Source organism: Cnephaeus nilssonii (genome assembly GCF_951640355.1).
Source record: "Cnephaeus nilssonii genome assembly, chromosome: X".
Taxonomy (NCBI): Eukaryota; Metazoa; Chordata; class Mammalia; order Chiroptera; family Vespertilionidae; genus Cnephaeus; species Cnephaeus nilssonii.
The window spans coordinates 90,146,424-90,160,569 of record NC_137071.1 but is presented as its reverse complement, the minus strand read 5'-3'; the positions used below and the strand labels follow the sequence as shown (position 1 = coordinate 90,160,569).

The following is a 14,146-nucleotide window of genomic DNA, read 5'->3' as shown; positions in this document are numbered from 1 at the left end:
AGCCGGACTCGACCTTGCCAACCCACGCCAGAGGCCAAGGCCGAGGGGAGTAGCGGGGCCACCTCTCCAAAGTCCTTTGAAGTCCCAGCTCAGGTCGAGGAGGGGGTTCGAGGTGGTGGGAAAGCTCTGTTTTGCCTCTGCAGCCAGCGCCGGCGGGTAGTTCTGTTTGAATGAATGATCCCAGAGGCCATGCCCAATGGGCGCCCGCGCCTGTTTAATATGCATGAGGCCCGCAGCCAATGGCCGGGCAAGGAGGCTGTTTTAAACGGCGGAGCCCGCTGGCCAATCAGGCGGCTCTCGTGGAGGCAGCTAGCGCGAGGCTGGGGAGCTCTGAGCCTCGCGTCGTGCCCTGCGCTGCCCAGACTAGCGAACAATACAGGTACGTTTCCTCCGCCCGCGCCCGCTGCCGCCGCCGCCGCCGCCACCGCCACCGCAGCGCCCGCACAAGTTTCCAGCTCGTGCAGCCGCCAGCGCTTCCCGCTGCCACCGCCTCCTGCCTTTTCTCCCCGCGCCCTTCCCGCCCCCTCCACCTTCCTTCTACCTAGGTGACTGGGAAGGAAGAAGCAATTCAGGTGTTTCAACTTTCCAGTGCTTCATTCCGAGCTCCCCACTGTCTGCGCAGGGCTCCCTTCCTTGAGCCAACCTCGGCTGCCGCCACCCGGGGCCGCGCCGCGGGGCTCAGGCCCCCTGAAGCCAGATGTTGGGGCAGCTGCGGCGGCGGAGGCAGCGCGAACTGGGGCGGCTGCGGGCTCCGGTGGCGTGGGTCCTGGCGCCAGGAGGCGGCATTGGGAAGGGGGCAGGGTTCTCCCCGGCCCGGGACGGACGCCGCGGGTTACGGGCAGCCGGTGCCCGCGGGGGGCTGCGGCGTGAGCAAACTTCGCCGTTGGGCTCTGCCGGGCACTGTGCGGGCCCGCGGATTGCACTGCTGCTTCTGCATTAACATGGCCGTCTCGGGAGCGCACGGAGGTCCGGGAGGGGGGAGGCGGGCCGGCCGCCCCCGCTCTTCGCCTGCCCGTGGGGCACCGGCGCAGCCACCGTCGCCGCCGCTAACATGGCTGGCGCGTGATGGGCCCTGGCAAGGGGTGGACAGACGGGCTGGGCGGGCAGCGGGGCTCCCGGGCAGGCTCTGGCCTTGGTCCCGGCGCCCGCGGCCAGGGTCTGGTGGCGTGAAGGGCCAGGGGCGCTGCCGCGGGCCCCAGCGCTGTCGAACGTCATGGCTGCACGGGCGCCTTTGTTATCCCGAGGAATGCGCCCCGCGCCGGCGAGAGGGGGGGTCCGGCCCCCGCAGCCCCGCGCCCCCGGGCGCTCAGGGCGGGGCGGGGCGGGGTGGGGGCCGGCGAGCGGGCGGCGGCTGCGGTGGCGGGGCCCGGACCGCTTTGTTCGCCACCGACGCCTGTGCCCGCTGCTGGCGGATCAGCCATTTTAGCAATGCCGGGCTCCAGGCAAGGCGGTCGCCACCATCACTGCGGCCGCTGCCGGCCAGGCTCCGTGCCTCCGGAGCGCGGCTGCCATCGCTGTCCCTGGCCTGGCGCCTCCCTCGGGGGAGACAACGGTGGATTTCAGGGGCACTTTCTTTCATCAGGAAGCTTTTGACAAAATGGAAGGTGAATTATGGGTGTCCAGGTGACCCAGCACTGGCCGAGTCTGGCTGCCCACTGCCGGCCGGAGGCTCCCCTGTATTCTGTTCTGCGCCACCCGCACAGCCACTGTGGAGCCCTAATGCAGCCCCTGGGTCGGTCCCCGCAAAGGGGAGTGCTTTAGTTTTACATGATGACCTTGGGTGTGGGAAAAGGAAAAGATGGCGGGAAGCTGGGGGGGTGGGAAAGGGACTATGACACGCCACAGATGCATTTTTATTTGGAAACTTTCTCCAAAGTATTTCTGGCTGGACATGCATTCCGCTTTACAGATGAGCAAGACTTAGCTCTTTTTGTATCCCCTGCCCCTTTAGATAATGACGAAGAGACAGATTTGAACTAATAGTCCAGGGGTATCAGCTCACTTCCTGTATAACCATTCTTGTAAAAGCCATTTTTATTAGTCAAAATGCAGCAAAAATACTGAAATATAAAAATTTCCCTATTTACAGTTCTGCTTTGATCTTGTGTTTAGCAGCACTGACAGTATTTTCGTTTCTAACATGGGAGTAAAACAGATGACCAGCTAGCTTTAAGTCATTGGTTTCAAGCTTCTATCATCAGCCTGTACCGCCTACAAATGTATCCTCCCCACCGTGGTTGCAGTTTCCAAAACATAGCATTTCTGAATCGGAATGTAGAGCTGAGCCACCCCACTTGGGTCTGTTCCATTTGGAGAACTTGATCTACTCTTAGAGAAGTAACTCGGAAACCTGTGCACTTCATGCTGGTCAAAAGTTAAATGACAAGTGACAGGCTGATTTTCTCCCCAGTCTGTCTTTGGTTGCCAGTGGCATCAGGCATTTGGGGCGGAGGGGGAATCCTAAGAGCAACATTAATTTTAATTTTACCCTGCCTTTGTTATATCTTGTAGTTCTATTCTGTTCATTGGATTTGTTTTTCTTTGTTTCTCTTTCTTTCATCCATCACAGTCAGGATGGCTAAAGGTGATCCCAAGAAGCCAAAGGGCAAAATGTCTGCTTATGCCTTCTTTGTGCAGACATGCAGAGAGGAACATAAGAAGAAAAACCCAGAAGTTCCAGTCAATTTTGCAGAATTTTCTAAGAAGTGCTCTGAAAGGTGGAAGGTATTTTTGCTTTGTATCCTTCAAGCTAGTCTGAGTTGGATTTGATACTTTGGTGTTATTTACCTTTAGAGTAGCCCCAGGTGGCTGTTTTCTTCCTCTTAGACACATTTTATTTGTTTCTAGGATTTTGTATGTGTGCTTTTATTGTTTAAGATTCTACTAGGGGGGTTAACCCACAGCTTTGTTTTCCTCCCGATAAGTTTTGTTTTCTCCCCCCCCCCCCCACACACACACAAAAAGACTCTACAAGGGTTAAAGGCTTTCATCCCCTTTTGCAAGTGGTTATGGCAGCTGCCACTTTAATTATAGGATAACTGAAAAGGTATGTATTCACTGCATTGAGGAATTTATCAGGTCCTGTTCTTTGCAGACAATGTCGGCAAAAGAGAAATCTAAATTTGATGAGATGGCAAAGGCAGATAAAGTACGCTATGATCGGGAAATGAAGGATTATGGACCAGCTAAGGGAGGCAAGAAGAAGAAGGACCCAAATGCCCCCAAAAGGCCACCGTAAGTGACTGTAGGATTCAGGACAACCATGAAGAGCTTTCCTTCTGCTTGAAAGATTTTTTAAAAAATATACCTAAAAATGTCAGGATACCTCTGTAAAATATTCTGTACTTTGAGCCTGAGGTGTTGGTGAGCTGTGTGTGCTTGGTAGTTGCCTGTTGACCTTTCTACTGGAAAGCAGGCAGCCTAGTTTGGGGTGTCAGGATCCTTAGGTACATTCTCTACCCCTTGCCCAATAACTGAGAGACTGAGAAACCACTATATATTTCTAAAGCAGCTTAAACATTCTATAACCTTCAACTTTGAAACACTGTATATGGTATCACCCATTTCTTCACTCTAGGGAGGAGTGATAGGAAGTGTGTGGGTTCAGGAACATGGGATTTTGACGGAAGCTCACTTTTTGAAGATTCTCATCTACTTTATATAATTTTCTCCCCCAAGGTCTGGATTTTTCCTTTTCTGCTCGGAATTCCGCCCCAAGATCAAATCCACAAACCCTGGAATTTCTATTGGAGATGTGGCAAAGAAGCTGGGCGAGATGTGGAATAACTTAAGTGACAGTGAAAAGCAGCCTTACAACAATAAGGCTGCAAAACTGAAGGAGAAGTATGAGAAGGTAAGGTGGACCAGAGTGTGCGCTCTGGCTGGTGAGAAGTCAGCTGCCCCGGATGTGAGGGTTTGTGGGGTGGAAGGCTGCTTTGCTGGGCATGTGAGGGCCCATCTCCACTCAAGATCAGCTATGTGTGCTGATGTTCTGGCTTCTGATCTTTTATTTTGGAGAACTTCAGACAGGCTTAAAAAATTGGATAACATGGGATGCCACTGGAATAGGATTTGATAGTACTATAACATGACTTAAAGGCTACTTGATCACCCATTACCTTTTAAATTTGAATGGCTGAGAACCAGATGTGTATCAGGAAACAAATAATTCAAGTAGCAGCCCTGTACTGTTTTTGAATTCCAGCTTTCTTATTCTGAGGCAGGGACAGCATGTTTTCACCCTGTGTTAAAATAGCTGCAGGAGAGCTTGTCTTATTTGGAATGTGTCCCTGTTCTTTCTAGGATGTCGCAGACTATAAGTCTAAAGGCAAGTTTGATGGTGCAAAGGGTCCCGCTAAAGTTGCCCGGAAAAAGGTGGAAGAAGAAGATGAAGAAGAGGAGGAGGAAGAGGAGGAAGAAGAAGAGGAGGAGGAGGAGGAGGAGGATGAATAAAAAAACTGTTTATCTGTCTCCTTGTGAATACCTTAGTGTAGGGGAGCGCCGTAATTGACACAGCTTATTTGAGAGGTGTCTGTTGCCCTCAGTAGGATTAATCACACAATTGGATCATGATCATATGTAGTCTATCAAAGTGCTCTAGAAATTGTCAGTGGTTTACATGAAGTGGCCATGGGTGTCCGGAGCACCCAGAAACTGTATCAAAGTTGTACATATTTCCAAACATTTTTAAAATGAAAAGGCTCTCGTGTTCTCCTCACTCTGTGCACTTTGCTGTTGGTGTGACAAGGCATTTAAAGATGTTTCTGGCATTTTCTTTTTTTTTTTTTTTAATCTGTAAGGTGGTGTTACCTATTTGGTTATTGGCTAGAAATCCTGAGTTCTCAACTGTACATATCTATAGTTTGTAAAAAACAAACAACCAAGACAAGCTCTTGATGCTCTTTGCTTGGCGTTGAGGCTGTGAGGAAGATGCCTTTTGGAGGGGCTGTAGCTCAGGGCGTGCACTGTGAGGCTGGACCTGTGGACACTGCAGTGGGCATCCAGTTAGCTTCAGGTTGTCTTGTTTTTGTATATAGTGACATAGCATCCTGCCATTCTTAGCTGTGGAAAAAGGGGGGGTCAGCTGGCATGAGAAGTATTTGGATCGATTTTAGTTGTGTGGTAGTTTTAAACTTTGCTTTAAAACAAACTACAACTCTTCATTGTCAACAAAGTGAAGAGTCACTGCATCAATGAAAGTTCAAGAACCTGTACTAAACACAATTTGCAACGTTTTGTTAATTTTTGTATGTTTAGAATGCTGAAATGTTTTTGAAGTTAAATAAAAACAGTATTACATTTTTTAAGCTGTTCTCTATTATAACACTAAATTTCTGACTCATAGCAGTCTTAATGGTAAAACAACCCACTCCACTGTATTTGATGACTAGCCTCCCTGTAAATCTGGTAACTTAGGACGAGTTGAAGAGAGCTACTTGAAGTTACTGCATGATTTTGTTTGTCTGAATGGCGTCAAGATGAAGTCTGAACTATTGAATGTAGGAGCTAAGATAATGACACAGGCAAGGTTTACAAGCCTTTAGAGGTGCAGGAAGGTGGGTGGTTCGGATTGAGGCTGACTACTACCTATGAGGTTTAAAAACTTTTTGCCTCCTGCCTCACCCCTTGCATTGTGGGGCCAAATTAATTGCTAAACGGCAAAAATATCTTCCTGAGGGTATGTATGGTGTATCAAACATTCAGGCTTCATTCCCCGCCCCCCTCCCCCCAGACATTTGTTCTGCTCAACAATTGAGGTCTTAAGCTGCCACTTCTCTTTTTGGTCCCCAGTGATGGTGGGGTGGGGAGCAGTATCAATACCCCAACCCCCCTGCAACTTCAAGAAGCCATACACCCCAAGGAAGTTTGCTGGAGCTCCTGTTGGCAGGTTGTGGTGGGGTACCTGCAAGGCAGGCTGACGGAATCAGTTGTTTCTAAGCACTAAATGCATCAGATGGAAAGTAGAATGGCCTACACGTGATGTGAGCTTATTCATTGGAAACATGGATTGTTAAATATTCTTGAAGAAGCTTGGTTTGTGTTTCAGTGATTATTTCATGGTGGATGGTGTGATATTTTGTCCAAGTTGGGGTGAGGGATGATGGCCACAGTGGCAAAATGGTGATACTAAATACAAGTATTTTGAGGGCTGATGTGTACATACATCTTAACTGTTGGCAGTAATGAGGGGTGCTGTGTTATGGGTGAGTGTTGCTAATGCCTAGCATTGACATTCATATGTATGTTTGAGGCTGGGAAGCACTCTGGAGTGTTTTAATGACATGTTTTCATGCTTACTCAGGAGCAAGCAGCTTTTTGCTTAAAATTGACTATTTGGAACATTGCATGTCTGCAGACAGTGTCCTCCCCACCCTGTCAGGTTCTGGGTGTACATAAGTTATGGTAATGATCACCGGCCTGATCACTGATCTCTAATCTATCTTTATAGCTATTCCTTCTCATGTCAGAACTGTTTGTTTTAAATGTGTTTTTCTAGTTCTTCTAGAAAATGACCACTAAGTAAAAATCTCTTGGTCCTGAGCTTTGCCTGGAGGTACTTGTTCCAGGATTGCCCCTCCTGCTTCAGCCATGCCCCTGTTACTTTCCTCCAGCCGCACTTGGCATTGTAGTCTTAAGCTGCTGCTGCCCCAACACAATGTGCCATGCTAAGATTAGAGCGCTGTGGGCAACCTCGTCACATATGAAAGAGCTCAACTTGGCACAAAGGAGAGATTTCTGCTAAGGGATGCACCTCTATCTGTTTGTAAATAGACATGCCAACTATGGAAGGGGATGACTTTCTTTTGTGCTCCCACAGTAACTAAACAGAAGTAGAGACTCTGGTAAGTGATCTTTGATTAAGCAGATATTTAATTCTAAAGAAACTTAAGGCCACTTGGTTCACTCGCTGCTTGCAGTAAGACTACTATTCACCCTATCAAAAGATTGCTTGTCTTGATGGAGTGATGCTCTGTAGCCTCTCTGAGGTGTGACAAGTGGCATGGTGTCATCGCCTAAGGCTTAGGCTTTATTTTATTTCTGGGCCCACAGTAGGTGCTCTTGCAATGCCAACCCGTGTGTGTGTGTTTTAATCTAAAGGACAGTACCTGCTTTCTCTAACCACCTCTCTCTTTCAACCCCCTCACCCTGTTTTTGAATGGTGTTTTATCCTTTGGAAAGAATATGGCTGTGATGTAGCAACTATTGTCTGTCTCCTGTGTGTCTCTTCTTGTCACAAATGTATTTGGGGACATTAGATGCATTCATTTTCTGTAATAAAGTTTCTTAATCAGTCATCCCCAAAAGTAATCAGTGGGCTGTCTGCAATCTGTTTGAGATACTGAATCTGTATTTTGGGTTGATTATAATCAAGGTATTAGAAGTACAAGCTTTGCTGTAACCACAGATCCAAACTAACATTTAATGGAAAAATAACATCAAAAAGGGCAAGTGTTAAGGACTCCAAAGCCCCTAGATCAACCCTTCAGACAGAGGGGTAGAGAGGGAATTTGGCTCTGGAGCTCTATGCCAGGATAACTGCAATTTGCAGGATGCCAAAGTAGCTGTGTACTTGTAATCAGCCAGCCCTGCCAACCAGGGCTTCCTAAGGCCAAGGGTTGGGGCTTATTTGGCTGACAGAGCCAGCTCAACAAGGAGTTTTGGATGAGAGGGCCCTAGGGTCCTCTTGGTGTTCTTGGGCCCTGGCTTAGTTTCCTGTGGGGACCAGGGCTACTTGGGGAGGAATTACAGATGGACCAATTTGGCAGCTGCAGACTTCCCTTCCTGCTTCAAACAAAGCAAACCCTCACTGTGTTTTTTATCTTGAGCATCCTTCTAAGATTTTAACTTTTAAAAAGAAGCTGGGGCACCATATTCATAAATGGGGAAAAAACCCACATCACCTCAATGGATATATAAAAAGCATTTGATTAAATCCAGTACCCTTTCATGATAAAAACACTCAGAAAACAGACTGGATGGGAACTTGATACAGAACACTAAGAAAAACCCACAGCTAATATAATGAAAGACGAAGCTTTTCCCCTAAATTCAGGAACAAGACAAGGATGCCTGCTTGTGCCACTTCTATCCATCATTGTACTAGAAGTTCTAGCCAGGGAAATTAGGCAAGAAAAACTAAAAGCATTCAGCCCTGGCCAGGTAGCTCAGTTGGCTAGAGTGTCATCCAATATGCCAAGGTTGAGGGTTTGATTCCCAGTCAGGGCATATGCAAGAATCAATCAATAAATGCATAAATAAATGGAACAACAAATGATGGAGGACTCAGACTTCTCAATTTCAAATTTACTACAAAGCTCTAGTAACCAACACAGTGTGGTACTGGCTTAAAAACAGAATATGCCCGGCCGGCATGGCTCAGTGATTGAGCCTAAACCTATGAAGCAGGAGATAACTGTTCGATTCCCCATCAGGGCACATGTCCAGGTTGTGGGTTTGATCCCCAGTGTGGGGTGTGCAGGAGGCAACCAATGAATGATTCTCTCTCATCATTGATGTTTCTATCTCTCCCTCTCCCTTTCTGGAATCAATAAAAATATATTTAAAAAATAAAAACAGAACAGACAGACCAATGGAATAAAATTGAGAGTTCAGAAAAAAAACCCATACATCTATGGCCAATTGATTTTCAATAAGGGTACCAATATCATTCAATTGGGGAAAGAATAGTCTTTTAAACAAATAGTATTCACATGCAAAGGAATGAATTTCAACCCTTACCTCACACCACATACAAGAATTTAATTAAAAATGGATTAAAGATCCAAATGTAAGAGCTAAAACTTAGTAGGAAACATAGGTGAAAACCTTTGTGACCTTGGATTTGGCAATGGTTTCTTAGTATTTCAAAAGTGCAAAGCAACTGAAGAAAACATCAGATAAAAGAAGAAAACATTAGATATATATAATTTAAAAAATATTTTGTGCTTCAAGCAATATCATCAGGAAAGTAAAAAGAAAACCTAATGTGAGAAAATATTTGCAAATCACATCTCATAAGAACTTAGTGTTCAAAATATATAAGGAACTATTACAACTCAAAGATAAAAAGTAAAAAAAAAAGTTTAAAATGTGCAAAAGATCTAAATAGACATTTCTCCAAATAATGTTTACCAATAAGCACATCAAAAAATTCTCTGCATCATTAGCCATCAGGAAAATAAAAAATCAAAACCATAATGTGATACCACTTCACTTCCACTAGCATGGCTATCCTCTATAATAAAAGCCTAATATGCTAATTGTCCGGTCATCCGTTCAACCAAGCAAAGCCTAATATGCTAATGATATGCTAAGGCTGCTCAACCACTCGCTATGATGTGCACTGACAACCAGGGGGCAGATGCTCCAACCAGTAGGTTAGCTTCTTGCTGGGGTCCAGCCAATTGGGACTCAGAGAGAACGGGTCGGGCGTGCCCTGGAGCCCTCCTGTGGTCCCTCCCTGGCTGGCCAACCTCCCGCGTCCCTCCCCGGTCCCGATTGTGCACCAGTGGGGTCCCTTGCTTGGCATGCAAACTCACTCAATCCAGGACCCCTCAGGGGATGTCGGATTGCCGGTTTCAGCCCGATACCGCAGGCTAGGCCAACGGACCCCACTGGTGCACTAATTCGTGCACTGGGCCTCTAGCCTATATAATAAAAGCCTAAGCGACTGTTACAGCGGAATGACCAGAACAACCAGTCGCTATTATGTGCACTGACCACCAGGGGGCAGACGCTCAATGCAGGAGGAGGGCCGCTCAGCCAGAAGGCGGGCTCACAGCTGGCGAGAGCAGCTGCCACAGCGGGAGCCTCTCCTGACTCTGCGACAGCAGGCGCAGTGGGCCAGGATTAGCATGAGCGGCACTTGGCCCCGATTTGGGCTCCTCCCTGGCCACCTGCCACTTGGCTCACTGCTACATCCCCCAAGGGGCCCCGGACTGTGAGAGGGTGCAGGCCAGGCTGAGGGACCCTCCAGTGCACAAATTTCGTGCACTGGGCCTCTAGTAATAACATAAAAAGGAAAAAAAAACTAGTAGTGGTGGGGATGTGGAGCAACTAGAAGCCTTGTACAATGCTGGTGGGAATATAAAATAATGCAGTCTCTGGGGAAAATAGTACAGTCCCTCAAGTTAAACATAGAATATGAACATAAACTATGACCCAATGATTCCACTCTTAATATATAACCAAAGAATTGAAGTATTCAAACAAATACTTGTACTTGAATATTCCTAGCAGCATTATTCATAAAAATTAAAAAGTGGAAACAATCCAAAAGTCCATCAAGTGATGAATGGATAAAATGTCTCTCCATTCAATGCAAGATTATTGAGCTGTGAAAGGAATGAAGTGTTGATGCATGCTACCACACAGATGAGCCTTGAAAACATGCTAAAGGAAATAATCCAGTTCAAAAAGGGTACATATGGTATGATTCCATTTATATGAAATGTCCAGAGTAGGCAAATCTATAGAGACAAAAAGTAGATTAGTGTCTGCCTAGACTGGCAGTTGGTGGGGGGAAATGGGGAGTGACTGCTAATGGGTATGATGAGGTTTCTTTTTGGGAAAATGAAAGTTATAAAATTAGGTAGTGGTGATGGTCGTACAACTCTGCGAATATAGTAAAAAGTGAATACTTCAAATGGTTGAATCTTATGGAATGTGAATTATATTTCAGTAGAGCTTTTGAAAATAAATGGTGGGAAAAGTCCAATGTAGAGGGAAATGTTCAAGCACAGAAGGAGAATATTCAATTGATGGACCAAGGTCCCTGGTCAGAGAGAGGGAATGGATCCAGAGCAAACTTGAAGGAATTGGCCTTTTATAGAAGGGAAGACACTAGAGTGATCAGTAGTAAGTGATGGAGTGCCCATCTGGCAATTTTATTTTCTTGTGCAGTTTATGGGGATAGCAGAGAGGAAGGGTGGAGTTTAAATCCAGCTAGTGGTGTGCAATTAGGTAGGAGAAGTGGATTTTGAAGTGGCAGTAGTCAGTACAGTCACATGCTCCTGAAAGTTCAGGCGATGCAGTGATGGAAAAGTGTTTTAGCACTTGATAGCATGGGAAGCCTGGTTAGCCTTTTTTTCTTTTTTAAATTTATCTTTAATGTTGAAAGTATTACAGATGTCCCTCCCCTACACACACATTGACCCCTTCCACCCAGCACCTGCCCCTCCCAGGCCTTCAACACACTATTGTCTGTGTCCATGGGCTATGCATATATGCATGTAAGTTTTCCAGTTAATCATTCCCCACCTCCCACCCCCACCTTCCTTCTGGTTGGCCTTCTGACAGGTGGTTCAGGGGAATGGAGACCTTATTATTATGTGAGGGGTTTGGGAGAGTAGATCACGGGGGAGAGAAATAGGGTAAAGGAGCAGAATTAGAGTGAGTTTGTTTGTTGTTGCTCTTGTTTTTAAGATAAGAGAGGCATGATGAGTTATGATCCATGAGGACACTACCTGTATATCAATAGACTAGGCCTCTCTACTGAACTCCAGACCTGTAGATCCAATTGTCTTTTTTTTCTTCTGCTTCTACCATATAATTTTTTTGTAAATTTATTGATTGATTGATGAGAGAGAGAGAGAGAGAGAGAGAGAGAGAGAGAGAAAGAGAAAGAGGTGAATTTGTTGTTCCACTTATTTATGCATTCATTGGTTGACTCTTATATGTGCCCTGACCTCCATGTCACTGCAGAATAAGCTTTAGGAAAAGGCCCAGAAGTGGCATTATATCACTGTTGCCCACATTCCATGGCTCCTAACTTAACTACAAGACATTTGGGGGATGTGCTCATTCTGGGTGCCCAGGGAGAGAATGAAATGGATTTGTGAACACATAGCATTTCCTCTGCCATCCAGGGAGATGGGGTGGGGTGGTTACAGGAGTCTGTCTGGATGAGAGATGCCGATGGCTTATATAAGAACTAGAGGCCTGGTGCACGAAATTCATGCACCCGGGGGGGGGGTGTCCCTCAGCCCAGCCTGCACCCTCTCCAATTTGGGACCCCTCGAGGGATGTCTGACTGGCCGTTTAGACCCGATCCCGGTGCCTAAACGGGCAGTTGGACATCCCTCTCACAATCCAGGACTGCTGGCTCCCAACTGCTCGCCTGCCTGCCTTCCTGATTGCCCCTAACCACTTCTGCCTGCTAGCCTGATCACCCCCTAACCACTACCATGCCAGCCTGATTGATGTCTAACAAGCCTGTTTGCCCCCAACTTCCCTCCTCTGCTGGCCTGGTCACCCCTAACTGCCCTCCCCTGCAGGGTTGATTGCCCCCAACTGCCCTCCCTTGCAGGCCTGGTCCCTCTCAACTGCCCTCCCTTGCAGGCCTGGGCCCTCCCACCTGCCCTCCCCTGCTGGCCATCTTGTGGTGGCCATCTTGTGTCCACATGGGGGCAGGATCTTTGACCACATGGGAGCAGCCATCTTGTGTGTTGGAGTGATGGTCAATCTGCATATTACTCTTTTATTAGATAGGATAGAGGCCTGGTGCATGGGTGGGGGCCAGCTGGTTTGCCCTGAAGGGTGTCCCGGATCAGGATGGGGGTTCCCTTGGGGCATGGGGCGGCCTGGGCGAGGGGCCTGTGGTTGTTTGCAGGCCAGCCATGCCCCCCAGCGACCCAAGTGGAGGCCCTGTTATCTGGAATTTATTTATCTTCTACAGTTGAAACTTTGTAGCCTGGAGCAGAGCCAAGCCTCCTGCTCACTCTGTGGTGGCAGCCATTTCTGTTGGAATTTATTTATCTTCTATAATTGAAACTTTGTAGCCTGTAGTGGAGACCAAGGCAGGCCAGGAATGCAGAAACTTGGCTTCCTCCATCGCTGGGGGCAACCCTAGCCTCCTGCTCTCTGCAGCTCCGTGGCTGCTGCCATTTCTGTTTGGATTTATGTATCTTCTATAATTGAAACTTTGTACCCTTGAGTGGAGGCCTGGGCCTGCCAGGGTATGTGGAAAGCTTGGCTTCCTTCATTGCCAGGGAAACCCAAACCTCCCTCCTGCTCTCTGTGGCCACAGCCATATTGGTTGGGGTTAATTTGCATACTTGCTCTGATTGGCTGGTTGGCGTGGATAGTGGGTGTGGCTTGTGGGTGTAGCAGAGTGGTGGTTAATTTGCATATTACTCTTTTATTAGATAGGATGGTGGTGATGAGGGTAGGAAAGAGTGTGGGATTCAAGAGATACTTAGGATTGCTAGGACTTGGTGAGGGGTTGGAGGTGGGGGATGAGGAAGAGGGAGGAGTTAAGAATGAGTCTATTTCTCTCATTTGGGGTACTGGAGGGATGGAAGAGTCTTTCAGAAAGATAGACTCCTGAGGAGAAGCATGTTTGAGAGGATATCATCTCAAGTGTTGAGAAAGGTACCAGATTCAGGTTCACATTTCCTCAAAAGGGAAAGTTTGTAACATGGAATCACATACCATTCATGTTGTCTAAGTCTTTCCCTCTCAGGACTAGTCTGGAATTTGCATTTTTGAGGCTTGTTTTTTTCATTGGTTTCCCTCCAGGGAAATCTCCAGCTCTGACATCCTGGTAGACTCTGTCTGCTATGGTATGATCTTACCAAAGTGTCAGAGCCAGAAATTACCCAGGAGGGAAACTAAATCCCTTGGGCTAGAAGGGGGTTTCCCCTTTCCACACTTACACCTCCAAATATGTTTCTAAACTGGAACCATTTGAGAAAAAGCTCAAAAAACCTTCCTATTGTTGGCCTCAGGCCACAATTGTTTTTTCAATACATATAGGAAATATGAGATGCACATTTTCCTGGGTTGTGTATTTTGTTCTAGGCCTGTGGTGGGTTTTTGTTTTTAAAGTCTTTTGGAAGCATGTCAGTGGTGATACTGTGGCAATGTTGATTGCAGCATTTGACAGCTCCCATTGCAAGATGTGTAGAACATATGATGCTTTTGTCCTCTATCCAAACCCTCTATCGTGTACATGAAAAAAGGGCTGGTATTTCAGCGATGAAACATTAGCAGACGGCTGAAATATGTCACTTAAAAATATTGGGCTAGCCATGATTTTAAAATTCTTTTTGTACTGGAGCTGCTTTTAACTTCTATATCAAAAAACTCTCTTCTGCATATATTTAATTTATCAAATAAAAGCAGCTGATTGAGGAGCATAACTCCC

The 14,146-nt window shown here is 46.8% G+C and overlaps 1 protein-coding gene across 2 annotated transcripts; it reads left to right on the top strand.

The window, feature by feature from the left end:
• Nucleotides 1–281: 281 nt before the first annotated feature.
• HMGB3 (high mobility group box 3) lies at nt 282–7,295 on the top strand. 2 transcript variants are annotated; one of them, XM_079765161.1, is made up of 5 exons: nt 282–379; nt 2,570–2,724; nt 3,095–3,234; nt 3,679–3,853; nt 4,303–7,295. In XM_079765161.1, the coding sequence occupies exons 2-5, from the start codon at nt 2,575–2,577 to the stop codon at nt 4,450–4,452; spliced, it is 615 nt and encodes a 204-aa protein (XP_079621287.1). In that variant the 5' UTR covers nt 282–379; nt 2,570–2,574; the 3' UTR covers nt 4,453–7,295. The 2 variants fall into 2 exon arrangements, with proteins under 2 accessions (XP_079621287.1, XP_079621288.1); XM_079765162.1 differs by lacking the exon at nt 282–379 and adding an exon at nt 386–572.
• Nucleotides 7,296–14,146: the final 6,851 nt, after the last annotated feature.

Coding starts and splice junctions, on each gene's coding strand:
- HMGB3 (XM_079765161.1), top strand. CDS start 2,575: ATGGCTAAAGGTGATCCCAAGAAGCCAAAGGGCAAAATGTCTGCTTAT. Junction 3,235..3,678: donor AATGCCCCCAAAAGGCCACC/GTAAGTGACTGT, acceptor TTCTCCCCCAAG/GTCTGGATTTTTCCTTTTCT. Junction 3,854..4,302: donor TGAAGGAGAAGTATGAGAAG/GTAAGGTGGACC, acceptor TGTTCTTTCTAG/GATGTCGCAGACTATAAGTC.